Raw genomic sequence first — 27622 nt, forward strand, 5'->3', positions numbered from 1 at the left:
AATCCAAACCGCCAAGGCTACAATTTATTTTAGCATGCTAACTCAATCCAAACTAGTGCTCATAGGTCTGCTTGAGCTGGGAATCATATCTTCAGCTTGAAGCCTACACATACCCTGACTCTCTTCCAATGCCTTCTCAGAAGCCATCCTTGCATACCACCAGCAGGTTTCTCTTATTGATTGCAAAATTCCATTTGCCTCCAAGAATTAAAAATCCTTAGTATAAGTGACAGTAATTTAGACAATTTTAAAATCAATGAGCAGATCCACTGTTTCATAAATCAACCCAGGGTGTTATAATATTGAAGCTGTTTGAAAAGTTTAGGGTAAACCTATTATAAAAGGTTATGTTTAGGGTGAAGTTCTCCAGCATCTAAGAGAGAGGTGCAGGAACAATTTGTATAGGATGGGTGCTCAGACCCATTGAACCAAACTGTAAACCCTGGATAAGGTAGAAATCACTTCAAGCCAGCACCACTAGCTCCATCTCCTCTGATCTAAAAAATTTAGGCTTAAAGGTACTGGCTTGACAATCCTGCAGACAGAAGCCGTCTGCCCACAGAACAGCAGATCTGTTCAACCCTTGCCTCAGAGGGACCATCTCAAAATGCAAGATTTTCAAGGGAGCCTGAACAGGATAGGTTTCAGAGTAGCAGCCGTGTTAGTCTGTATTCGCAAAAAGAAAAGGAGTACCCGTGGCACCTTAGAGACTAACAAATTTATTAGAGTATAAGCTTTCGTGAGCTACAGCTCACTTCATCGGATGCATTTGGTGGAAAAATTTTCCACCAAATGCATCCGATGAAGTGAGCTGTAGCTCACGAAAGCTTATACTCTAATAAATTTGTTAGTCTCTAAGGTGAACAGGTTAGGTGTCAACTCCCATTGAAAGTCATTCTTTACTTGTTAGCTATTTTAAATACTCAAAAATATAGGTGTTGTCTTAAGAGTTACAACAGCTATATAATGTTGAGTGACTTTATCCAAAGATAAGAGGCAGGAATCCTATTAAATGTACAGTAACTCCTCACTTAAAGTCATCCTGGTTAACATCGTCACCTTGCTGATCAATTAGGGAACATGCTCGTTTAAAGTTGCACAATGCTCCCTTCTAACCTTATTTGGCAGCTGCCTGCTTTATTGACTGCTTGCAGGAAGAGCAGCGCGTTGCAGCTAGCTGCTGGTGGCTTGGAACCAGGGTGGACCGGAAGCCCCCCCCCCCATCAGCTCCCCACTCCCCTAAGTTCCCTGTGTGGCAGCTGCCCAGCAGGCTACCAATTGCCAGCAGTTCAGCTGTCCCTCCCCCCACTGCCATGTGCTGCTCCTGCTCTCTGCCTTGGAGCTGTTCCCCCCGGAAGCCTCCTGCTTGCTGCGCAAGGGAGGGTGGAAGAGGTGGGCTAATGTCAGGGTGTCCCCCTGCTTAACCCATCTCCATAGAGCAGGGGGGAGGCGCATAACACAACAGGGCTCAGGATGGAAGTAGCTTGCTGGCAGCAGCTGCTGTCTCAACTTGCGGATCTACTTGAAAAGGTAAGGTACTTAGAGTGGGGTCAGCATACTGAAAGGGGCAATGCACAGCTCTCTGTCTCTCACACGTACGTGTACGCGTGTGTGTGCGCCATGCTGTCTCCCCTCCCTCCATTTGTGCTGCCTTGTAGAGCGTGAGGCTCTATAACTCATTAAAAACAATGTGTTAACCCTTGAGGGCTCAGCAGAGTGCTAGTTCATCATTTAGCAGTAAGACATTCCCTAGGAAACATCCCACCCTCTGACTTCACCACCTCAACCAAGCTTCACAATCATCGCTGTGTACAGTATTAAATTGTTTGTTTAAAAGTGTGTGTGTGCATGGACACCCCCCCCTTTTGTCTGGTGAAAAAAATATCCCTGGAACCTAACACCCCCCCTCCCAGTTACATTAATTCTTATAGGGACATTGGATTTACTTGAAGTCACATTTTTCAGGAACATAACTACAACATTAAGCGAGGAGATACTGTATGTCTTGTACAGGACTGCGATTAGCTAGCTTTACCAACTTCAATTTAGTGATACCCAAAAACTGCTTTAGAGCATATTGAAATAGATCTTATTACCAAGAAGTGACACATTCAGAAGACAAACTATTCCATTTTTGTTATAGTAGCAGATATTTTAGTGGGGAAATAATAAGCTACTGAAGCATTGTTTTCCCACTACCATTAAATGGTTCAGCATTTACTGCATACATATAAACAATCCTTTAGCCTTAAAAGCAATACCACATTTTAAGCCCAAAATGTTTCAGAGCGCTACATAGCCATAACAGTCAAGACATCACTTAAAACATCTTGGGGACATGTTTTCCCCTTCACTAAAGCAGTTTGAAACACCCTCCCCCACCAAAGTTATTTTTTTAAGACTGATTAATATAATTAGTATCTTTTACACTAGCTGATATGCAACCTTTTAGCAGAATATTTCAAAAAGAATCTAAAGCTACCATGGTTTTGATGAAAAGTAATACAAATACAGCTCTTGAATCTATACTTGATTTCAAGATGTTTACTCAAGAGACAGGATTCTGGCATTTTCCTATTGTTTTAACAAGAAGTCTTTAGAAGCTACAAACAAATCTTTCCATCTTCATTCCAAGCATAATTGCCCTATGTTGTCAAATATTGGCAATACACTCTTTTATAAGGAGACAAGATTAAAAACATTAGTTATATCTAAATCACCTATTAATATTGAATTTGCAAGCAGATAAAATAAAACCAGAAGTAAAGGGATCTGACCATCCTACTCTTGACAATGTCCTGTTTAAGTCTAATTTCATAACAGTCCTCACAGAAACCCTTTTGAATCGCTACTACTTACTATTACAGACAAAGGGAAGGAAAAATTCTACTCTGCTTCTTTTAAAACCTGAGCAGGGCACCAGAATCCATTTTAACTATCCCACGAATAAAGGCTAAGTGGGATGATTATGGCTGTTTTCTAGCAATACATTTGAATGGCTAAATACAGCAAACTCATTAGATAGAAATTAGTTTCAAAGACACACCTGCTATTGTCTGCAGTTCACTCTCAGTAGTTAATAAGTTTGATTAAGTTTGTACCATGTGTCAATTGCCCACTCTGTGGCCCTTGCTTTACTTCCAGGTGCTTCATTCCCCTGCTAAATGAATCCATTTGACCTTCTCACTCTTTCCAACGGTTTCAGAGTAGCAGCCGTGTTAGTCTGTATTCGCAAAAAGAAAAGGAGTATTTGTGGCACCTTAGAGACTAACAAATTTATTAGAGCATAAGCTTTTGTGAGCTATAGCTCACTTCATCGGATGCATTTGGTGGAAAAAACAGAAGAGAGATTTATATACACACACACAGAGAACATGAAACAATGGGTTTATCATACACACTGTAAGGAGAGTGATCACTTAAGATAAGCCATCACCAGCAGCAGGGGGGGAAAGGAGGAAAACCTTTCATGGTGACAAGCAAGGTAGGCTAATTCCAGCAGTTAACAAGAATATCAGAAGAACGGTGGGGGGGAGAAATACCATGGGGAAATAGTTTTACTTTGTGTAATGACTCATCCATTCCCAGTCTCTATTCAAGCCTAATGCTCTTTCCAACAGCATTTTACTGCCTTCGGCAGCCTTTAGTTTTGAAACAATGATGAAAAGAACAAAATAACTCACTGTAGCTTGTGATCCTCTGATAATGGGACATTTCTGGTTCCACCTAAGGGTCATTCTGATTCCTATAGCTGTAAGGAACTTGGGCAGAGCATATAATTTCAGATCTGCACAACTCACCCCATAGTTTTCACCTTTCAACCAGGTGACTCTTGTTGGCAGTTTGAATAAGCCTAGAGACTGCTTGAGAAATCCTCTTGTATTTTGAGATGGTCCCTCTGAGGCAAGGGTTGAGGCATATTGGTTAGGCAGCACGGGGGAAGTTTGCTCTATTGCTTTCTATATGGCTGTTCTGTGGGCAGAAAGTTTCAGTCAGCAGGGCTTGTTAAGCCAGCACCTTTTGTGAGCACTAAATGAACAAGCATAACCTAACATGAATGTTATGGCCTTTCAGGTGTTTGCACTGTGACTAAGCTGAAAGGGAGTGCTTTGTCACAGGGGTTCCCAACCTTTTCTTCCCTGATGCTCTGTGCAGCTGCAATAGGCACTGCAGCCCACTATTAACATGGAGTTGTCCAGATGGAAACAGAGAAGCACTGTCAAGTCCTGGTCCTTGGAGGCGGGGGGCTGTGTGGCCAATACTCCAGGGGGCCTGACAGCCCTGGATCGTGGGGGATCGTGTGGCAGCTGAGAGCAGGAATAGTCGTGAGCCCTCCAGCCACCCTGGGAGCTGCCACTTCTCGAGGCTAGCCTCTCCTCACCCACCACCCTGTGGCTCCACTTTGCCCTCTACTGCCTGCCAGGGGTGCTGGGCTCCTCTGGCCCTGGGCAGGGGCCTTCACCAGTAGGGAGAGGAGGCAGAACCTCTGGGTATGTCTACACAACAACTAGACACTCACAGCTGGCTTGTGCTAGTTGACTACAGCTAATGGGGCTCAGGCTGTGGGCCTGTTTCATTGCTGTGTAGACTTCTGGGCTCTGTTTGGGGCCCAGACTCAAGGACTCTGCTGGATGGGAGGTCCCCAGAGCTTGGGCAACCAGCCGGAGTCTGGAAGTCTACACATCAATGAAACAGCCCCACAGCCTGAGCCCTCTGAGACCGAGTCAGTTGGCATGGGCCAGCCACAGGTTTTTCTTTGGTTTCTACACAGACCCTCTATGGTTAGTTCTAGTACTACAACAATTCTGATTGCCTCTTCTAGCCCTTTAGGTTTTTACTTATGAAGATTCACAAATTGATCCCTGGCCAGTAAACCCACATTCAGAGCTAACCAAAATCCAAAACATTCTGACATTTCCAAATTGGGATTAAAAACTAGAAATTTTGAAATTTTTGCAGAATGAAATTTTGAAGCGTTTAGATTTGGAAGCATCAACATCTTTGATCAAAATGACATGTTTTTCACATTTACAAAAGTAAAATGTTTCATATTAGTTTATTGTATTAATTTGAGACAATTCATTTCAAGCCTGTTCAATATTAAACCTGCCTCCCGAAATTGGACTTTGGAAACCTGATCCTCCATTGGGTCAGGCTCCCTGGCTAGAGTACATCACCAGTGACTCCCGCCCCCTAATATCATGTGACTCTGAAGATGGCTCACCCAGCTCAGTCAGAGGGAAATCCACATTATATTTTAAGAGATGGACTCCTCCAGGGAACCCAGCCCACAGCAGTGTGTGCTGGTAGGAAAATACAGTTTAATATTTTATAGAAGTGATTCAAAATGAAAACTTTCAGGTCAGTTTAACACAACTAAATATTCTGATTTGGGTTGAACTAATCCAAAATGAATATTTCATTTCAGTTTTCCTGATGGAAAATCAAAATTCTTTGGCAATATTGAAATGTTCCTGTGTAAAATTTTGATTTTGTAGAAACTGCATCTTCCATTGGAAACTCATTCTGAAGGAAAATGCCTGACCCCCCTCTACCCGCATTCACTCTTCATAATCCAGGCATGTCTTATGGTCTGTCTACACAGCTGATTCAGGCTCATGGGATCTATGGGCTATAAAGTAGCCCTGTAGAAGTTCAGGCTCAGGCTTGAGACAGAGCTCTGAGATCCCATGAAGGAGTGGGTCTCAATGCCTGGGCTCCTCTGCAAACCTAAATATCTACACTACTATTTTTAGGCCCACAGCCCAAGCCCTGTGAGCCCAAGTAATTTGATCTCAGCTCTGAGACTCGGTGCTGCAGGTTTTTTATTGCAGTCTAGACATATCCTTAGTGGCCAGGCATTTGATGGCACACCCAAAATCACTGACCGATTCCTCTTTCTATTGTCTTTGGTGGTTGAAGGCTGCTCAGTTCGACTCAGGGTCTGTGGTTCACTCTAGAGACTGGAGGGCGTGTTTGAAAGAGGCATATCACTAGGGTTACCACCTGGCCGGTATTTGAATGGCCTGGCTGGTTTTTTAATGGATTTGCCAGTTGCCAGAAAAATAATTTAGTTTTTTTTTACATGGGTCAAGTTTTTTTTACATGGGTCTAAAGATTATTATCACAATACACTGGGATAGCTAATGTTATAAGTTTCTGCATCCAGCTAAAGATGCTGCAGTGTTCCCACTTCCGCAGTTTTAGCGGTAACAGATCAAAACTGTTTAAACTACAGGAACTGTCTGCCCATCAACATGCAAGTGCACCACGCCTGAGCGTGAGAGAGGGTTTGAGTCATGTGGGAGCAAGGAGACGTGATATTATCAATCTTATCTCTATGTGTTATCTCTCTAGATACTATAAATGGCTGTTGAAGGGGGGGTGTTGTAGCGTTGCCCTGAGGTTGGCGGTTGCAGTGGGCTTGTGTAGGGGGTGATTGCTGGGTTTTTTTGTATTTCAAAGGTGGTAACCCTACATATTGCCCTTAGATGGGTACCATGGGTCAATCTTCAAACACCTCCTCCGCCCTGCCTTGCAACAGCAAGCAAAGAAAATCCAGCTTGGCTGCCTCATCCCAGCCATTTATTCTAACAGCTCATTCAAAATGGTTGATCCAGTGGTCCAAGCCTTGGCCATCCCCAGAATAGGCTTAAGGTATGAAGTTAGACCTCTGACAGCACTTTCCTCTCTATTTCCCCTCTCAGGATGCAGGAGCAATGTTCCCTCTAATTTTTGACAGGCTGCGTGTGCAAAAAATGTCTTCTGTGCAAACTGTTTTGCTTCTGTGCAAATTTTTGTGTGCACGGTGTTTCGCCGTGTGTGTGGGGTTTAGGATCTGTGTGCGCACGCACATGAGCACAGCTTAGAGGGAACAGTGCTCAGGAGAATGCTTTTGTTATCAGAATGGCTTATTTCAACCCACCAAGTAGTCCTCTGGCATCTGCTTCCTAACCTTTCCAGCCAAATTCACCAATTGGGGTGTGACCAGTGTCATTGTTACAGCTGCTCAGTGCTACAGTACACTAATCCTCGAAGGTACGAATAGTGTGTCAAGTGTACTGCAACTCGGAGGCAAGCACGGACAGCCCTTCTGATGTTAGGCACTATAGGCACGAGGCCAGGTGGTTCCAATAATGACTCAGACATGTAAGTAAATGACGGGGTATTTTACCAGGGCTGGCAGAAAGAGGAAGGTACAGTGGCTTAACCAGTTGCAATTTCAGGTATTATAACAGCAGTTCTTATTTGGGCCTGGGGAGGGATTGGTAAGCAATCCACTAGAGTTTTAGGGTTCCTCTGGCCTAGTACCTGGATGCCTCTTCGGTCCAGTCTCTGCTAGAGTCGAATAGCAGCCAATAGGTGTTGAAGCCAGGATCAGTAGTGGGGTGTCTCACTGGGGCACCTGCTTGGTCTCTGCTGCTTCTCTACAGGTTCTTCACAGACTTGACCCAGTTACAATATCCACCAGTCACAACCTTATCACACATGGTTCTCCAGCTTCCACTGCAGCCTGCTTTGCACACTGTTCCCCAGCAGTCTTCCCACCATTCAGCTTCCCTGGTGCTTCCAGTTTCCACATGGCCACTGTTTCCCTAGAGTGATCTCGCTTCCTAGGTCAAAGTTTTTCCTTATAGAATTTCTGCCTGCTACCCCTACTGACCAGGGAAAGGGACTGTACCTGCATGTCCCCCTGGAGGATCAAAGGTCAGAGGGGAGGGGCAGGAGATTGATGGGAAATGGTACTTTCATGCTTAGCCAATTTCTCATATTTGTAATGAGGCAAATCCTGGAACGAGGATCAAAAAGCCTGACTAAAAAGGCTATGCTATAAGGAAACATGGCAGAAAGAAGGAATCCCTGAGTGCTTTAATAACATTGCTGTCCCACGGGATGTCCGGCACACCTTTCCTCACCTATCACAGCTTTGGAAATATTTTACTGAAATTCCTCTACAGTGCAACACTGTGTCTTGCTTATTCACCAAGGGGCAGTTCAGACAGTGACAGTCAATGCAACAATCAAAGAGCACTATTTTACCAACCAGCTCATTATCCCTGCCCACCCTCCTGCAACAGGGCCTGATCCCAAATCCTCTGAAGTTAAGAGTCTTTCTATTGTTTCCATTGCAAAGCTTCAGTGGGTTTTGGATCAGGTCCTTTGTTAGAAGCAGTATTGTTCCATTAAGGCCTGCTGTCTACAGTTTAACTAGGTTTAAAACTAATTCAGCTAACCAGTTGGAGCCATTAGGTACACCAGGAACTGATTACAGGAGCACAAGGATTTAATTTATACCATAGCTCCAACTGATTTAAAAACTGATTAGAATTTTGGGGGATATTTACTTCATGTACACTGGGAAAGTCTCTGTAGGCTTGCCAATACTAGAGAGCTAAACCATTTGTACAGGAACAGTTTAAGCAAAATGGTACAGTGTGCTCACCATCACACCTATTTGGTTTGAGTTTTGCCCTGAAGCCACACTATCACTTAGATAACCATCTCAGCTGCTGGCTACCCCTCCCGCAAATACCAGTTCAGATCCCAGAATCAAGGCATTCTGGAAGATTTTACCAGGCACTGTGGGAGGACTAGTGGAACTGTTTTAGGACTAGTTGAACTATTTTGTTTATTTCCTTCTGAAGAAAGAAAGGAAAACACCTGGGGAACAAAACGACTAGGTATTAAAATGAGTTTTATTTATCTATACATCTGGTTGTCCAGTACATTGCTTAGGGGTAGACTCCCACCAGACTAAGCAAGACATATGGCTTCTACCTCAAGAACAGAACCAACCTAACAGCACCCCACTTCTGTTTCAAATAGCAGATTTTTAATACTACAGTTACCACTTGAAAGGTATACAAAAGCTTTTTAAAAAGCTTCTGTTTTGGTAGAAATCCTGTAGCCTGCACGATGCGAATCAAATATATGTTTTAAAATAGACTGTGCTCTTCATTTACAAGAGTAAGTGTTAATAATTTTTTTAAGTGTCTAAGTAACTTAGGAGCCTAAGTTCCATTTTCATAAGCAACTTAGGCATTTAAGAGAGTAAGTCTCATTGAAAGTCAATGGAACTTATAGATAGATTCATAGATACTAAGGTCAGAAGGGACCATTCTGATCATCTAGTCCGACCTCCTGCACAGCGCAGGCCACAGAATCTCACCCACCCACTCCTATGAAAAACCTCACCCATGTCTGAGCTATTGAAGTCCTTAAATCATGGTTCAAAGACTTCAAGGAGCAGAGAAGCCTCCCTCAAGTCAACCATGCCCCATGCTACAGAGGAAGGCGAAAAACCTCCAGGGCCTCTCCAATCTGCCCTGGAAGAAATTTCCTTCCCGACCCCAAATATGGCAATCAGCTAAACCCTGAGCATATGGGCAAGATTCACCAGCCAGATACCCAGGAAAGAATTTTCTATAGTAACTCATCCCATCCATCTAATATCCCATCTCAGGGGATTTGGCCTATTTACCCTGAATATTTAAAGATCACTTACTTACCAAAATCCCATTATCCCATCATACCATCTCCTCCAAAAACTTATCGAGTAGAATCTTAAAACCAGATAGATCTTTTGCCCCCACTGCTTCCCTTGGAAGGTTATTCCAAAACTTCACTCCTCTGATGGTTAAAAACCTTCGTCTGATTTCAAGTCTAAACTTCCTGGTGGCCAGTTTATACCCATTTGTTCTTGTGTCCACATTGGTGCTGAGCTGAAATAATTCCTCTCCCTCTCCTGTATTTATCCCTCTGATATATTTATAGAGAGCAATCATATCTCCCCTCAACCTTCTTTTAGTTAGGCTAAACAAGCCAAGCTCCTTAAGTCTCCTTTCATAAGACAAGTTTTCCATTCCTCGGATCATCCTAGTAGCCCTTCTCTGTACCTGCTCCAGTTTGAATTCATCCTTTTTAAACATGGGAGACCAGAACTGCACACAGTATTCTAAGTGAGGTCTCACCAGTGCCTTGTAGAACGGTACTAAAACCTCCTTATCCCTACTGGAAATGCCTCTCCTGATGCATCCCAAAACCGCATTAGCTTTTTTCACAGCCATATCACATTGGCAGCTCATAGTCATCCTATGATCAACCAATACTCCAAGGTCCTTCTCCTCTTCCGTTACTTCTAATGATGTGTCCCCAACTTATAACTAAAATTCTTGTTATTAATCCCTAAATGCATAACCTTACACTTCTCACTATTAAATTTCATCCTATTACTATTACTCCAGTTTACAAGGTCATCCAGATCCTCCTTAGGCTACTAAGGCCCACAACCTCAAAGGTATTTATTTAGCTACCAACTACCATATCTGGGCATAAATGCCTGGGTCACTTTTGAAAATGTACTTAGGCTCCTAAATCACTGAGACACTTTTGAAAATTTTACCCAACATCCATATTCTTGCCTTTTTTAACAAAAATGAGTCTAAAATGAGTTTAGCAGAAAAGCTAAATTGTACCCCAGGGCTGTATGTTTTGTGGACCTCTCTGAATTGATATTGTTCTACAAGAATTTTGGTTAGCCTTTTCAAGATACAATAACAAGACTCAGCTGTCCCATTATCCCTCAGCCCTTCAGTGAAGCTGAGAAGTCTGTGTCATTTGCCTCAGTCCCAGTTTAATCCACTGTTTGCAATCCAATGTCAGCATCAAGCCACTTGACAGCATTTCTTGTTTGGCTCCCTGGGTGAGACTGTGTGACAAATGAACTACTCAGCCAAGAGGGGCTGGCTGCATGACTAACATTTAGCATGGTCAGTATCCATCCAGGTAGTTTCTTGATAAAGACAAAAATCTTTTCTGCCAGGTTCATGGGGGTGGAAGCAAAGGTCAAATGACTCCTGGGGCTTAGGTGCTTCTGTCATTGCGGAAGCGTTTCTTCTCTAGTGTCTGTTCTGTGATGTTATGTGCAATCTTTTATCATTCCTGTTTAAAGAGTTTATTCTGAGCCAATGAATACCACAAAAGCACTTACATATTTCTTAGGATTTGGTGGTCAGCTGCCCTTTTCCAACTTGCAACTTCTTGAAACTAACTTTTTGTAGCATTCTACTTCTTGCAGAGAGAGTTTCCTGTTATTTGGCTTAAACTTTCCCTTTACTTAAAGGAATAATTGTACCCTAGGCATATCACAATATTTCACATGAGTATCACACTGGCACCCTAAACAAAGGGACTATTACCTCCCTGTTCTCGTATGTTGGGCCTTTACATAAGCAATACCAAGTAGCATACTGGCTTTTCTGAAGCTTGCAGTGCTGCTGCTTACACTGTACTTGTTGTACCTCCAGGGTGGTCAGTACAGCCCCTTTCAGAAACCCTCTGGACAAAGGGAAGGATTGTCATGTAGCTAAAGCACTGGACTTGGAATCAGACACTGATACCTCAAACAGTCAAAAAATCACAAGTCAGGCCCCCAGAAATATGGATTTACTCAAAAATCACGAGATTTTTTTAAAAATGACGCATTTTTGGGTGCTTTTCTTAGGCTCTTAGTTTTTGAAACAGGGGGTGCTCTGCAAATTTTCAAGCTTTTCTCCCCAGCCATGAGGGCTAGAAACGAACTTATTTTAAAAGAATCAAAGCTGAGATTCTCCCATAATAACATGACACAGGAGTTGGGGCTTTAAAAAAAAAAAACACTTAAAAATTTCATGAGACTAGTAATAAAATCGTAAGAGTTGGCAACACTGCTTGTATACAGAAAATATGGTGTAGAGTGAAGATTATTATTTATTTGTATACTCTAGCACCCAGGAGCCGCAGTCATGGACCAGACCCCATTGTGCTAGTCACTGTACAAACACAGAGTAAAGAGATGGCCTCTGAGACTGTTTACAGACAGACCGGGGAGCGCAAGGAAACAATGGGACAATACTTGTCAGCATGATAGACAGTGGTCACAGCAATAGGTGACATATGCCCTGAATTTGGCTGTGTGGCTCAGAACCCTATGGTTAACAATCCCTCACAGATGTGTTCCTCCAAGTCTCTCAGAACTCAAGCTCAGTCACAGAGTCTTGGGTTTCATTATTTACAATATCATGGTAGGCAGGTCAATGACCTTTAGAACTTCTTTCAGAATAAGCATATGTTATGCTTCTTTTAATGAGGGGGTCCTGCTGCCACAGGGAGCTTCTCTCCACCAATCAGAGTATTGATTACTTGCCAAAGCCACTTACTCACTGATGTGAATCTGCTAAGAAATGGCAGGACTAATGTCAAGCATTTGATGCGGAACTCATCAACCTGGGATGTCAAAACAAAAAGAAAAGACACGTATCATTTTAAAGTGTTATGATCCATACCCCAATTATAGAATATTTTATTTTTCAAAGATATGTGCATATATTTGCACACACACATCTGTATGTGCCTAAATTATGTATGTAAGCATCCTGAGTGCATGCATATTGTTGTATGTTTCCTATCCTAAAATATTATTTAGTGTTGCTGTGTGCTGTTAAACATATGCTATATATCACTGCAGAGGTGACTGCATTTCTGTGGACAGTATAAATATATACTATGTAAAGCATCGTGACATGAAAGACGCTATAAAGGGAGGAAGGATGGTCTTTAGGTTAAAGCACTAAACTAGGATTTAGGAGTCCGGAGGTCAGTTCCCAGTTCTGCCCACAGACTTTTTGTATGACCTTAGGCAAGTCATTTGAGATAAAATTTTCAAAAGCCCTAATAATTTAGGATTGTAAGACCCATTGAAAGTGAATGGTAAGTAGGCGCCTACTTAGGCACTTTTGAAAATTTTACCCTAAATCTCACTGTGCTTCACTTCCTCATATGTAAAGTGAGGATTATAATATTCCTTACATCAAAGCGGTTCTATGAAGTTTAAAGACTCAGTATTAGATAAGTATTTTGAGATTAAAAATGCTAAGTAGTAATTTATTTTAATGATGATATAGCAACAACAATAATAAACGTTCATTTTGTCTCCCTTTCTCCTTTTGTATGCCAGTTTTACACAAGGACTCCAGATTATACCAGCATGAGTAGGGGAGACTCATGCTCAGCTTTTTATACCAACAATCTTCATTGCTCTTACATCTGTTTTATAAAATCTTAACAGTTTGGCTGTCTGTATCCAGAGATGAAATACTGTAGACATGAGTTTAATTTTCTACTGATTATTGCAGAATTTTAATTTTGTCTCTGCAGTATAAATGGAAGCAAAGACTGTACCGAGCCACTTTTACACCACATAAATGAATGGCTACTGCCTAGCTTTAGCATTTCTGTGTGTGTAATTGTTAAATGATATGCAACCCAGAAAGCCCCTCTTTAAGACCAGGGCTTGAACATCCAGAGGAATGTCCCTGTTCGTCATGGACAAGAAGATGTTGACAAAGACTAGAAACTTCAACTTGTAGAAGATGCAAGTAGAATTCCTTCTGCCAGTTAAAGGTGCATGGTGACTTATCTTTTTTAAAAGATACAGATACTTAGACTGCTGATGCAGTTCCACCACTACCACCTTGGTTGTGTGAGCACATAACCTAAGCTTATTTCTTGCACCCACAACACAACTAGGACCCCAACTCTGTACCACTGTTACCCAACCTTGCCCAGCATCTGTCATGAAGTCTGACTCTTCTACAGCCACATCCTCATCCCCAGAGGACGTAACTGCGCCCCACTTCAGCAAAAGTGTGGCTGCTCTCCACCTACTAGTGGCATTGTGCTTAGGTGTAGTACTGGCATAGGTAGCCCCTGAAGAGGGCAACCACGGCCAAAGAAACCCAAAAGTCAGCAAAGGTAGGGACCTTAACAAAATCCATCTGCACATTGCCCACCCATGTCTCCACATGAGCACATATTTATCACAAGCTAGGAAGATTCTTTTTGCTTTGGCCACAGGCCCATTCACCTAATAGATATGCACAGTAACAACCCTATCCATGAGAACAGCACTATTTTTACTATTATTCTTGCCTCTTCTATTGCTCACCTGCTCAATTGGCTCTCTGGACATTCCCTTCACAAGACCCCTGTTGGGGAAGTATTGATCCCATTTTACCGATGAGGAAATGTAGGCACCGAAGCGAAGACACTTGCCATGCAGGCAGTTGGTACTGAAGCTGGGATTAGAATGTAAGAATATTTACTACCTTCCCTAGAGGGATAGGAATTGCCAGACTAGATCAAACCAGTGGTCCATCTAGTTCAGTATCTTGTCACTGAGAGTGACCAGTATCTGATGTAGTCACTCTTTATATAAAGGGTATATTTATACATTGTTTATTCAGGGTTGATAATGATGAATAGAAGTTTTGACAAATGTTTACTCAAATATTATAGATTGCTATAGAATCCAATAGGCCAATAAGATACTTATAACCATGACTTATATCATTCTATTACATCTACTAGTGTCCTTATCGTAATCTGTAACACACACCTGTCATTATTTAATGTGCTTGTAACATCTATTAATCATTTATACAAGGACCCTTAATATCAGGGTCTGACTCTTAATTCTTCAGATTCCTGTTCTTTCATGGTTGTCTGGGTTGTTCTGTGGCTCTAACTGCTCAAGGAGTTCCATGAACTGAGCTTTTACTCCAGCCCCTCCATGTAGTTGTGACTGTCAAGACTGCAAAGGAAGTAAGGCTTTAATGGTTTAAAAATTCTACTTATCCTTTTGGTTTTGCTTGGCCATGACAAAACAATAGGCAAGAGTGCGACAGAAAAAAAGAAGAGACTTATTCCTATTATGTTAGCCAGCATTAAAACTGGCTACACTGGCCGTACTGGCTTTTTTCAGTCTTTCTTGTCTCATGCCTTGGCAGATTGTGACGCTTGGAAATAATTTACTAACTTTTTGGCAGGGTTGCTTTTTAGTTGTCGCAATCGACGCCAACCTGATACACAATAGATAGGTTACCCAAAGCAAGAGCTCATTATCCTTATTAATATTTGCTGCAGGCTGCAGTTATTGATCATCCTGCATGACAGTGAGGTTTTACTGGGAAGTTTGTGGGAGAAGTTTTGACGGTGATATTGATGTATTCAGAAAGTCGCCTGGCTAATGGGGTGAATCTTCATGTCTGTGGGATCCGCCCTTCAATCATTTCCCTGACTCCCTGCAAGTCTGCAAGTCCCCCTGAGGAGGCATCAGACCTTCTACTTCTCCATCGCCAGGGCTGACAAGAGGTCCCTTTAGACTCCTCCACTCTACTGTAAAGGGGGTGGGGATTTTCACTCAGAAGACTTAAAAAGGGAACCCCAAATTGCAACCAGATCAAATCTCTTAACACACAATCCTAGCTCACCCTATCCAAGACTACTGATTTACAGGGGAACTAAGTATGAAGGTAAGTCAGAAGCTTTTGATACTTGGAAACATTTCGGTAAATAGTAGTTTCTCCTACAGTTTTAGTTGTATGTATTATTTTAGGAACAACAGGAGGTGGTTTGTAAGGTTTTATTTTTAAGTTAGAAAACAAGAAAAAATGTTATAATGATTTTCAGTGTACTGTAAACCAAACAGATTAAGCCTTAATAGCACAACTTCTAAAACAGATAGGATCAAATAAACATCTGTGAGTCATAATAGCAGTATGCTATCATTTACTTGTCACATGCATCAATGCATGAAAAACAAGGCTTGCTTTGTGTATACAAACTAGAGATTCAGCTTGCCTTACATAGGATTTGTGTTTGGTATATTCATTTGCAAGTGCTGGGTCAGTGTGCAAAATCCAAGATTTTAGTATGTGTTTACAATAACATTTGTATGATCAGTCAAGATCCTGGTTAATATAAATCTGAAATTAAGGTTAACAATGTTTATTTACTGAGAAAGCAGTGATCTGCCTTACTGTTTTTAAAATGCCAAGTCCCCTACATTGGAATATAGAAATATTTGCCTATCATCTCATTATCATCCAGGGTTTAATGTAAACTGGTGATTTATATTATCTAACCTCTCTCTCTGGGTTTATAGACCATGTCCATCACCGCAGTGTCTGAGGACCTTGCATATTTGTAAAAGAAAGCACACAAAGTTCTCATGTCAATGGTAATTTACATCCATAAGGGAACTTCACATGGTCTGATATTAATATCCAACCTCTCCTTAAATTTGATGTGGTTTGGCTGTGATGGTGTAATCAGTGGAAGAGAGGGATTTTAGAAGCAAAGGGGGTCTGGAATAACATCAGAAGATGAAGCTGAGCAGAGAGGATGCCTGAGCAGAAAGGATGCAATTTCTCATGTCCTCGTGGTTGCTTGTCCTGTGCAGGGATTACGTAGACTGACAGCTCCTGCCATGGCCCTGTTCCTTGCAGCTTCTTTCATCTCTTACTCCTGGAGTGCTCCTAAGGTAAAGTGCTTTATCTGAATTAATGTACATGCATTAATAACTCTCACAGGTGGTTGTTGTTGTTAGTGACGGGGCTGTGATAACAGATCACTTTTCTCTCCTTTGGTGTGAAGGGTCACTTCCAAAGAAGAAACTGGACTCCTCAGGCTATGCTCTATTTAAAGGGTGCACGTAAGTCCCAAGCTATTTCAACTTTAAGGAATGTAACTTCTCTACCAATGAATTATTCTTTATATGCTTTATTGGACACAAGCAGAAAACTGAAGGGTACTAAATAGCAGGGGAGGGGAGTGGAGATGGAAGCTCAAAGGATCATAGGGATGTGTTAACTGTGATCCCTTCTTACCTTAAAAATATTGCTATTGTTTTTTGTGAAGAAAAACAATTGTAATTTTGGAACAAAAAAAAGGCTTAAACATTTCCAAAGGGAATATAATTACAGGTTGGTTGTTAAATCTACTGGAAAAAATAACTTTCCCCTCTGACACTGATTTTTAAAAGGCTTAACATACCTTCGATATATTTAATTATTCCTTGTTCTCGCCTGTGCTTTATTAAAGCATCTCCACAACAACAGGGTAGCAGAATTTTCTAATGCAAATCTTTTGGCTTGTGCTGGAAATTCATACCACAAGAGACATCTGCTATCAAGGATGGAAAGACAGTGTTACCTATATCTTGTGTGTTGTGTAAATAAATGTACTTTTGTTAGTCCAGCATTAAAGGGATAGTGTTTAATAATCAAATTTTGATCCAAATTGAGATTTTGTCGTTTAAAGAAAAAAAATAAGATCCAATGGAAATTTTACGATTTTTTTAAACAATCCAATGGAAACAGCTTTTTTTTAAAAAAACAACAACAACAAAATAAACATTTTGGATTGTGTTTGCCACCCAAACAATACAGCAATAAGAACCTAACAGTAAAATTTCCTATAGACAAAAAAATATCGATTTCATAGTCTACACTCAAAGAAATGCAAAAGCAAACAGCATAAATAATTTTAAAAAATAAATTAAGGGCCAAAATATTTGCTCATGCAAATTGGAGAAAATTCACCAAAGTCAAGAAAGCTGCCTCCATTTATGCCAGCAGAGAATTTGGCCTCTGGTTTAAAAACAAAGTTATTTTTAATAATGTGTTGTAATTTTGCTAATCTGTTTATTGCTATTATTGACACAGTCAAAGTAATTTGTTTGCAGTATCACATATTTTCTTTTTAAAAAATGACAGTGTTCCTTTAAAAGTAGTTGATTTATAGTGTGTCAGGGATGTAGTGCAGCAAAGGCATGTGAAGGAAGAGGCTGGTAAATTTCACTTGCAACTCCTACAAAAAGTTAATAAAACAATGGAAAAGGCTGAAAATCATCAGTCCTTTGGAACAGAATGTAGCTCAGATAAAACATTCTGTTCTATGATTTAGATTGCGCTGAAATCAATGGATCTCAAACAGATGGAGATATACATCACTAGAAAGTTTGTATGGTTGTGTAAATGTTATTATAAAACAGTTTGAAATTACTATTTTAGGGATCTCTAGTTATGGTTCACATGGGTATGGTGCTTTGTTTTCACCCCCTTTCCATTGATTTATTAGAGGGACGTCGATTCATCTCAGATGAGAGCCAGAGGAAGGACCTCTATGACAGATTGCAGCTAGGTAAGCTCATCTGAAAATTTTTTTTAAAAGGAAAAACTATTATATTATTCCATCTCCATAACCCTCATTCCCTACCAAAAATGATGTGCATCAGAACTGATCAGGTGGATGTGAACAGCAGGTGCATAAGAAATACAGAGAGCTTCAGTTTAACAGTAAACAAAACATTCTGTCACGGGAGGAGGAGAAAATGGAAAAAATTAAACTGAGGGAAGCTACTTTTTAATGTTTTGTTTTGTTAGAATCAAATTCAAAGGAGCAGTGAATATTAAGAGTTGAATAGCTTAATCATTCAAAAATCTCATTGGAGAGACTAACAGCCTAAATCTCCTCTCACTAACGCCAGTTTAAATGCATCATCTTACATTAAATTATTCCTGATTTACTTGGTTTAAGCAAGAGAACAAGCAGTCCCTTTAACTTTCTATCTCTGTTGGCAAAAAGTAAAATAAAATAAAGGTATGTTCTTGATTACTGTAATGTGTCAAACTATGACGGTAGAGAAAACACTCATTTAGACTATATTTATGGTGCAAACTGAACCTTACAATTAGATAACAAATGTATGCAAAACGAGAATGTACCTTTCATGCTGTAAGGGGGCTTTAGGAAGAATTGCATTTGTTTCCTTCTCTTTAAGAAGATTATGAAGTTGTTTTCTCTTAGTGATTTAATGGGCTATTTTCAGGCAGAGAATTGTATAGAAAGTGACTGAAACAGCCTACAAAAATATATATTTTTAAAAGTGTCCCTTTTGTTCTCAACAAAAGTTTAAAAAAAGCAAGGGTAGAATGTGAAATGCACAAATTTTGCAGACACACGTTGGCTAACTGTGCTTCATTGGTATAGGTTTAGATCTGAGAAAGTTTGTTGGCTTTGTCTCTCCAGAAACACGCAGCCAAAATACAAATCCTATATCTCTGTCGGAGGCTGCAGAGCTATTTCTTAACTCCTTACGGAAAGCACAAGAAGGTAAATGCATTGTTTATTTTACTCTCTGCGCTTCTAAGGGGTTTATTAATACCCCATTTATTAATGCTTTAAGATGAATCTGAGAAGATCTCATTTGGCTGATTGCAAGCACAAACTATGCCCTCAAGTATATTGTATTAGAAGTTACAGTAAGAGAAATTGGAACATACATCTGAGAACTGATGGAAGGATAAACGTTGGCTTATCCTGCTTTGCTGTTTGCTTTTCTCATTTCTGTTGGTTAATTTAGCCACCATAATTCTGGACTCACTTCTTGTTATCTTGACACTTGTTTGTTTGGGCTCTAGGGACTGTTTATAGTGACTTGACGTTCCAATAGCAAACTCCTCTTTTGGGTTCCTGTTTCTGAAGAATACAGTTTATGGGTTAGATCTGTACCCCTGCCTCTGCTCCTTTACACTGGGTAAAAGGGTTGGACTGATGTAAAAAAGCCCTAAAAGCCACACCACAGGCACTGTGGATGGCAGCGCTAAGGCTGCCTCCCAAGGACCCACAACAGCCCTGGAGTAGGGGGTATGTTGAGGTCAAGGCTGGGACAGGAGATGGGGCTGCAGCATGCAGAGCTGTGGCAATACCAAGCAGCACGGTGGTCCATATAGGAAGCCCCGGGAGGCTGTGGTAACTTAGACAGGCACCCAGAGCTCTGTAAATTATGTTGGGGGTTTTGCCAGTCCCTGGAACAGCCTAGGATTGAGAAGGCACCAAGGTGGCTTAAAGTCCCCTTAGCCTCTTGTGGGCAGTGAATTCTATGCTCTGCCTCTGAGGCCTTGTCTTCACTATGAAAAAAAAGGTGGGTTCTTAACTAGAGTTAGCTAATCCAAGGGAAAACCCTAGTGAGACAAGGAAGTCTGTATTCAGAGTAGCAGCCGTGTTAGTCTGTATTCGCAAAAAGAAAAGGAGTACTTGTGGCACCTTAGAGACTAACATTTATTAGAGCATAAGCTTTCGTGAGCTACAGCTCACTTCATCGGATGCATTTGGTGGAAAAAACAGAGGGGAGATTGATATACACACACAGAGAACATGAAACAATGGGTTTATCATACACACTGTAAGGAGAGTGATCACTTAAGATAAGCCATCACCAGCAGCGGGGGGGGGGGGGAGGGGGGGAAGGAGGAAAACCTTTCATGGTGACAAGCAAGTAGGCTATTTCCAGCAGTTAACAAGAATATCTGAGGAACAGTCGGGGGTGGGGTGGGGGGGAGAAATAACATGGGGAAATACTTTTACTTTGTGCAATGACTCATCCATTCCCAGTCTCTATTCAAGCCTAAGTTAATTGTATCCAGTTTGCAAATTAATTCCAATTCAGCAGTCTCTCGTTGGAGTCTGTTTTTGAAGCTTTTTTGTTGAGCTTGGCTGTAGACAATGGATCGAGTGGTATGATCTGGATGAAAGCTAGAGGCATGTAGGTAGGAATAGCGGTCAGTAGGTTTTCGATATAGGATGGTGTTTATGTGACCATCGCTTATTAGCACCGTAGTGTCCAGGAAGTGGATCTCTTGTGTGGACTGGTCCAGGCTGAGGTTGATGGTGGGATGGAAATTGTTGAAATCATGGTGGAATTCCTCAAGGGCTTCTTTTCCATGGGTCCAGATGATGAAGATGTCATCAATGTAGCACAAGTAGAGTAGGGGCATTAGGGGACGAGAGCTGAGGAAGCGTTGTTCTAAGTCAGCCATAAAAATGTTGGCATACTGTGGGGCCATGCGGGTACCCATCGCAGTGCCGCTGATTTGAAGGTACCTACATGCCTCTAGCTTTCATCCAGATCATACCACACGATCCATTGTCTACAGCCAAGCTCTACATATAACCGCATTTGCTCCAACCCCTCAGACAGAGACAAACACCTACAAGATCTCTATCATGCATTCCTACAACTACAATACCCATCTGCTGAAGTGAAGAAACAGATTGACAGAGCCAGAAGAGTACCCAGAAGTCACCTACTACAGGACAGGCCTAACAAAGAAAATAACAGAACGCCACTAGCCATCACCTTCAGCCCCCAACTAAAACCTCTCCAACGCATCATCAAGGATCTACAACCTATCCTGAAGGACGACCCATCACTCTCACAGATCTTGGGAGACAGGCCAGTCCTTGCTTACAGACAGCCCCCCAATCTGAAGCAAATATTCACCAGCAACCACACACCACACAACAGAACCACTAACCCAGGAACCTATCCTTGCAACAAAGCCCGTTGCCAACTCTGTCCACATATCTATTCAGGGGATACCATCATAGGGCCTAATCACATCAGCCACACTATCAGAGGCTCGTTCACCTGCACATCTACCAATGTGATATATGCCATCATGTGCCAGCAATGCCCCTCTGCCATGTACATTGGTCAAACTGGACAGTCTCTACGTAAAAGAATGAATGGACACAAATCAGATGTCAAGAATTATAACATTCAAAAACCAGTTGGAGAACACTTCAATCTCTCTGGTCACTCGATTACAGACCTAAGAGTGGCTATCCTTCAACAAAAAAGCTTCAAAAACAGACTCCAACGAGAGACTGCTGAATTGGAATTAATTTGCAAACTGGATACAATTAACTTAGGCTTGAATAGAGACTGGGAATGGATGAGTCATTACACAAAGTAAAACTATTTCCCCATGTTATTTCTCCCCCCCCCCCCCACTGTTCCTTAGATATTCTTGTTAACTGCTGGAAATAGCCTACCTTGCTTGTCACCATGAAAGGTTTTCCTCCTTCCCCCCCTCCCCCCCCCCCCCCCCGCTGCTGGTGATGGCTTATCTTAAGTGATCACTCTCCTTACAGTGTGTATGATAAACCCATTGTTTCATGTTCTCTGTGTGTGTATATCAATCTCCCCTCTGTTTTTTCCACCAAATGCATCCGATGAAGTGAGCTGTAGCTCACGAAAGCTTATGCTCTAATAAATTTGTTAGTCTCTAAGGTGCCACAAGTACTCCTTTTCTTAAGTTTCAGAGTAGCAGCCGTGTTAGTCTGTATTCGCAAAAAGAAAAGGAGTACCAGTGGCACCTTAGAGACTAACAAATTTATTAGAGCATTTTTGTTAGTCTCTAAGGTGCCACCGGTACTCCTTTTCCTTTTCTTAAGGCAGTCTGTAGTTTTTATGTGTTAGCAAGTCAAGGTAAACCCTATAGTCTCCCATAGCCTTTAACTCAACCTGCTAACTGCTAACATTTGAACACTACAAACTGTCTCGTCATCACTAGAATTTTGCCTCAGGTTAGCTAATGTGAGTTAAGAACACACCTTCTTTACGTAGTAAAAGCAAGCCCATCACAGAATCTCACGTTATATGTATGGGCTTGTACTGGGCCCAGTCCTGTCCTTTTCTGGCAAAACTCCCAATATGTTGTGCTTAATATTAAGAAAAGCATTCAGGTCTTCTATTCTGCCTCAGGCAAAACTCCCATCAACTTAAAAAGTCAACGCGGGTTTTGCCTGAGCAAAAATGTCAGAACCGAGTAAAAGGTCTTAATATTAAACATAGTATCTTGTACACACTGTGCAGGCCGAAGGTGGACCTGCTTAACCTAGTGAATTTGGCCTTGTGTGTTAATAATGACAGCAGGAAAACACAAAGTTCAAGCCCTGTAAAAGAAAAAGTTAGCTGTATTTTCCAGTTCGTTATTAGTCACAAGGAAAAAAGGAACCACAGTGTCAGCCTTATAACCAGAAAATAGGAGATATGACAGACCTGATTAAGCATGTGTGGCTGGAAATGTTAATTGCCACAACTCACCAATACCTTATCTTTATTAAGGGCTTGCTCCTCCAAGGTGCTGAGCGCTTTGGTTGCAATCCAGCAAAGTGCTTAAGAATGTCAATGTTAATTAAACCACCGATAGCCTAAACAGGTCAACAGGACTTCCTTTAAGATAAGTGCATGCATATGTGTTGTGCTAGTCTAAGGCCAGAGTGCTCTACCCCCTATAGAATTGAGCTCTAAGCACTTTTCTTCTTTGCAAAGAAATCAGAAAGGAAGATAAGACTTTTATCATCCAATTCCCTCCTTTAACGAGGGCAAATACAAAACCTATTCATCATTTAAGCCCTCAAAATAAAAAGTGGGACTTCACTGGTGAGTAAGTTTTCTGTGGGCCCTTTGCACAAAGGTGAATGTCACCCAACATGGATTTAATTGTGGTAGTCAATATACTTGACCATGGATCTAGTGTCACAAAAGATTGTTACAGAAGTGTAGCTGTCAAATACAGTGCTTATGTAACCATTTAACCTTTCATCCCCCCCCAAGTTTCCCCTTCATTTCAAGGGCCAGTTCAAAATTACTTAATTTTAAATCTTCCCTGAGTTTACACTACTCTACCATACAGACCCTGGGCCAGATCTTTAGTTGGTATAAACTTTAATAACTCAGTTGAAGTGGACAGAGTTCTGATATTTTACAAGTTGAGGATCTGGCTCCTGGTTACTTTCTATTCCTCCCCATGCTCCCCCTTTCCATCTAGCTCCATTCTTCTTCCTGCCCTTCATAATCTTGCTATCAGAGCTAAGTTTTTCACACACACACACACACACACACACACACACAAATTCTTCCCACAAAAACAACCAATTGACTTTATTATAATTTTTCATTGCCATTTGTATCAAATTTACATACTTTTTGTTTTCATTTGGATAAGGAAAAAATTTAAGAAAACAACTGAGGAAAGAATTTCAAGAAAATGAAAAACGGGTCAAATTCTGAAACCTATGAAATAGAAATACTTAGAAATTTTAGAATTTTATGCTTCCCCCCCCCCCATCACACCTGGTGTGAGAACCTTCCCCTGCTAAATGACCCAAATCTCAACAGAAAAAAAATGTATTTTCCCCCTCCTCTATATGCCCAAACTTACTCTTCTGGTTGTTCTGATTTATCATTTAGCTCTGATTACATTAACTCCTGCATGAAGAGTCTGGTTACAGCTTTTATGAAAACCCCGTATAGAAAAACATGATCTTTTAGTGTGCTAGGGGATGACAGAGTCAGAGTACATAGATTTCAGAGTAGCAGCCGTGTTAGTCTGTATTCGCAAAAAGAAAAGGAGTAGTCTCTAAGGTGCCACAAGTACTCCTTTTCTTTTTTCTAGAGTGCATAGAGTAAGGCATGCATTTTCAACCTAGATGATTTTTATTTTTGATTAAAGATTAAGGAGAATGCCCAACGAAAGAACAAATACACTGCTATCTCCTTCCTAGGAATGTTGTCTCTTTTATTGTCTTTAAGATCCTCCATCCTGACATAATATATAGCCCTGGCTTCTAGCAAGCAGGCAATCATCTTGTATTTAAAAGTCCAGTAACACACTACTTACATCATAAAGCCCCCTGTTTTTCCCAGATAGTTACATATAATAGGGCTATGTCTCAGGTTTCTCTGTCACTTTAGCAGCTGAACTTCCTGTGTTTTAAGACTTCTCTTTTCATGCAGCTCATATCTTGTCTTTATTGTCTTGCAGCTGAAGAAGAAACCAGTGATCACCCTGGATACTTAACAGACAATCTATTAAACTGGTGAAAGATTTCAAGTTGCATCAACATGCCTATTCATCTCCCTTGAACCCATGGTCTATGTAAGACAAACATTCTGATTCATCTGACTCCACCTGTGTTCTGAAGGAATAAAGCTTGGAGTCATTTTTGCATTTTGAATGCAAACTGATTAAAGGTTATTGTTCAGTCCGGAAACTATTTTAATTTTTGATTTCCTATCTTAAACCACATTGCGTGCTACCCAAAATTTAAAAACCACTTGAACATCTTAGCTTACAGGACCCAGACATCATACCAGTATTGAATTGGTTTTGATAATTTTTCCAAAACCTTCTCATGGAAAAACTTTCCAACCAACTCTGCATGTAAACACTCTTTAACCTATGACAGCAGCTGACTCTTTCACCACCACATTGCTGGTCCTGAAATCCACCTGCAGTGCTCTTGCAGTCTATTGATGTTCCAGTTAAATCAATGAAATATTAGAATGCGTTTAGTATGGAGCAGCAAAGCAGGTGATTTCTGCTAGAGATATTTCATACTGTAGTGAATAATCAACAGGCTACCTATCTAGACCTTAATCCTGCAAAATTAAAATATATGTTTATCTTTTATGTACTGTGAGTAATCCCATCAAACTATTCACAGTGTATAAAGATATGCACATGTGTAATTCTTACCAGGATTGGGAGCCTTCCTAATGATCATGGGATAAATTCACCACTGTTATCAGTTGAAGTTTGTGGTGTTGTGCCAGCAGTGAATCTAGCCACAAATGGCAATAAGGAAATTGTACAAAAATATATTTAATTACACATTTTTTATGCAATTGATTTACTTATTTGCTTTCTGAGCTGTAATATAGGAATTACACTTGAATTAGCTAATTGCTATTCCACACTGATATGGACATGTTTCACATTGCTGTGTAGTTATACAGTAATTACCAGAAAGTGTTCTGGAGTTATGTAAGTAAAGAATAGCCACAGGATACTTGTGTCCCAGCAACTGTTGCTTTTTTTTTCAAAACCATTTGCCTGTGATCTGTCTCACAATGTCAGCACTGATTAATGCCACTAATTTGCAATCAATGCAATGTTGTTTCCCACATGCCTGAAAATAACACAGCTGAAATAATGGAGGAATTAATTTGTTTGATGTGTTGATTGATACTTCTGGTAATTTAGCTAAATTTTTAATCAGTTTTGGGGGAAATTATTCGATGGACTAGGACCAAATCCTGGTTTTTGAAACCGAGCTAACTCACACAGGCATGGGGTGCCTTAGATCATTCCATTCATTCAAAATCCCACTTATGGGCTTCAGCTATAGCCCAAATTAAGTCAATGGGAATCTTTTTATTTACTTCAAAGGACTTTGGATGAAGTCTAATCTGAATGCCTCAGGTGTTTCTATATTATTTTTTTGGCATGAGCTGGGGTTGTACTGTACCTTGGAGAAAAGTAGAGGAGTTATGTTTCTACTGATCTGTTAGAGTATCCTATCCTTCATATGCCTGAACATTTCAGAGCTACAGAAAAACATTAGCTATATTCAAGATTAATGGACTTTTTTTTTAATGTTTTACTGTAGGTCCTTGCCCACTAGCGTGGACAATTCCTTACAAATGTCATGAAAATAAATAAAAAGTCTGCCTTACTTGGAAATGAGCTGTTCTTGGAGCCTTCATGTTTTCAGTTTGACAGCTAACTACTGCCAAGTTTGTCAGAAGCCAATTAGTGACCCAATAATGAGATTAAATCAATGGGGGTTGACCTTTGGTGAGCAGGTATCTTAGGTGAACACTTATTTTGAGTCCTTACTACCTTCACATGATCAAAAGGCAAAAATGTTTGATAATATTTAAAATACATCATGCTCTTGAAAACCAGCTCTAACATTCAGGGTAGAATTAAAATGAGTAAGCCTAGAGGTGTGAGGCATAGATCACTTTGGCTAACCTCTTAACCTTAACCTAAACCTCCCCCATTGCAACTTGAGACCATTACTCCTTGTTCTGTCATCTGCTGCTACTGCGAACAGTCTAGATCCATCCTCTTTGGAACCCCCTTTCAGGTAGTTGAAAGCAGCTATCAAATCCCCCCTCATTCTTCTCTTTCGCAGAATAAACAATCCCAGTTCCCTCAGCCTCTCCTCATAAGTCACGTGTTCCAGTCCCCTAATCATTTTTGTTGCCCTCCACTGGACTCTTTCCAATTTTTCCACATCCTTCTTTTAGTGTGGGGCCCAAAACTCAACACAGTACTCCAGATGAGGCCTCACCAACGACGAATAGAGGGGAACGATCACGTCCCTCGATCTGCTGGCAATGCCTCTACTTATACATCCCAAAATGCCATTGGCCTTCTTGGCAACAACGGCACACTGTTGACTCATATCCAGCTTCTTGTCCACTGTAACCCTTAGGTCCTTTTCTGCAGAACTGCTGCCGAGCCATTCGGTCCCTAGTCCGTAGCGCTGCATGGGATTCTTCCGTCCTAAGTGCAGGGTATAGGATCTAGGATTTAATCTTGTGGGAATCTGCACATTGGATCATGTATGTTGCTCATTGCAACTCTGTGGGACATATCCAGAAAGAATGAATTAAGTTGTTTTAATGCAGTAGAGCTGGTCAGTAAATTTTTGACTTAACATGTGTTTGTCAGAAAATGTCGATTTGTCAAAACTAAAACAGTTTATGGGAAAAGGTCAATTTTGAAAAATTTCCTGTTTAGAAAAGATTTGGGAAAAAATGTCCCTTTTCAACATTTTCAAAAGGAAAGTTCCATTTTCAGATCACAATGACATTTTTGTTTTGAAATTTAAGTTAACTTGTAATAATAAAAAAAATGTAAAATAAAAAGGTCAAAATCAAAATGAAATGCTGTGAAATTATCAATTGACCCAATATGACATTTTTCAATGTTTTGGTTAGAAAATTCTGTCCAGATTTTGACTTTTCATGCTAGGTCAGTGTGAAAATACTTTTCAAAAATCTTGAAACTTCTTGCAAGATGGGAAACACGTTTTCTGCTCAGCTCTAGACGGTAGTTCCATTAAGTGAACAGCACATTGCCCATTTGTACCTGCTGAG

The 27622-nt window shown here is 40.8% G+C and overlaps 2 protein-coding genes across 14 annotated transcripts in view; one reads left to right on the top strand and one right to left on the bottom strand.

Annotated features, from left to right (window-relative positions):
- IRAG2 (inositol 1,4,5-triphosphate receptor associated 2) overlaps nt 1-3972 on the bottom strand; it is a 64195-nt gene extending 60223 nt beyond the window's left edge. For 8 of the 12 annotated variants that reach the window (XM_043516314.1, XM_043516287.1, XM_043516292.1 and 5 more), the window contains exon 1: nt 2721-2858. In XM_043516314.1, the coding sequence (XP_043372249.1) occupies nt 2721-2818 (98 nt within the window). In that variant the 5' untranslated portion in view covers nt 2819-2858. Of the gene's footprint in view, nt 1-2720; nt 2970-3800 lie in introns of those variants that run through there. The other 4 variants (XM_043516322.1, XM_043516299.1, XM_043516302.1 and 1 more) reach the window with 4 other exon arrangements.
- A 1244-nt stretch (nt 3973-5216) lies between these two features.
- On the top strand, nt 5217-26481 carry SPX (spexin hormone). Of its 2 annotated transcripts, none has more exons than XM_038380276.2 (6): nt 5217-5306; nt 16280-16360; nt 16474-16531; nt 17959-18021; nt 18910-18993; nt 24495-26481. In XM_038380276.2, the coding sequence occupies exons 1-6, from the start codon at nt 5265-5267 to the stop codon at nt 24551-24553; spliced, it is 387 nt and encodes a 128-aa protein (XP_038236204.1). In that variant the 5' UTR covers nt 5217-5264; the 3' UTR covers nt 24554-26481. The 2 variants fall into 2 exon arrangements, with proteins under 2 accessions (XP_038236204.1, XP_038236214.1); XM_038380286.2 differs by lacking the exon at nt 5217-5306 and adding an exon at nt 15112-15350.
- Nucleotides 26482-27622: the final 1141 nt, after the last annotated feature.

This window comes from Dermochelys coriacea, chromosome 1 (assembly GCF_009764565.3).
Source record: "Dermochelys coriacea isolate rDerCor1 chromosome 1, rDerCor1.pri.v4, whole genome shotgun sequence".
Taxonomy (NCBI): domain Eukaryota; kingdom Metazoa; phylum Chordata; order Testudines; family Dermochelyidae; genus Dermochelys; species Dermochelys coriacea.

Coding starts and splice junctions, on each gene's coding strand:
- SPX (XM_038380276.2), top strand. CDS start 5,265: ATGGACTCCTCCAGGGAACCCAGCCCACAGCAGTGTGTGCTG. Junction 5,307..16,279: donor GCCCACAGCAGTGTGTGCTG/GTAGGAAAATAC, acceptor TGTCCTGTGCAG/GGATTACGTAGACTGACAGC. Junction 16,361..16,473: donor ACTCCTGGAGTGCTCCTAAG/GTAAAGTGCTTT, acceptor TTTGGTGTGAAG/GGTCACTTCCAAAGAAGAAA.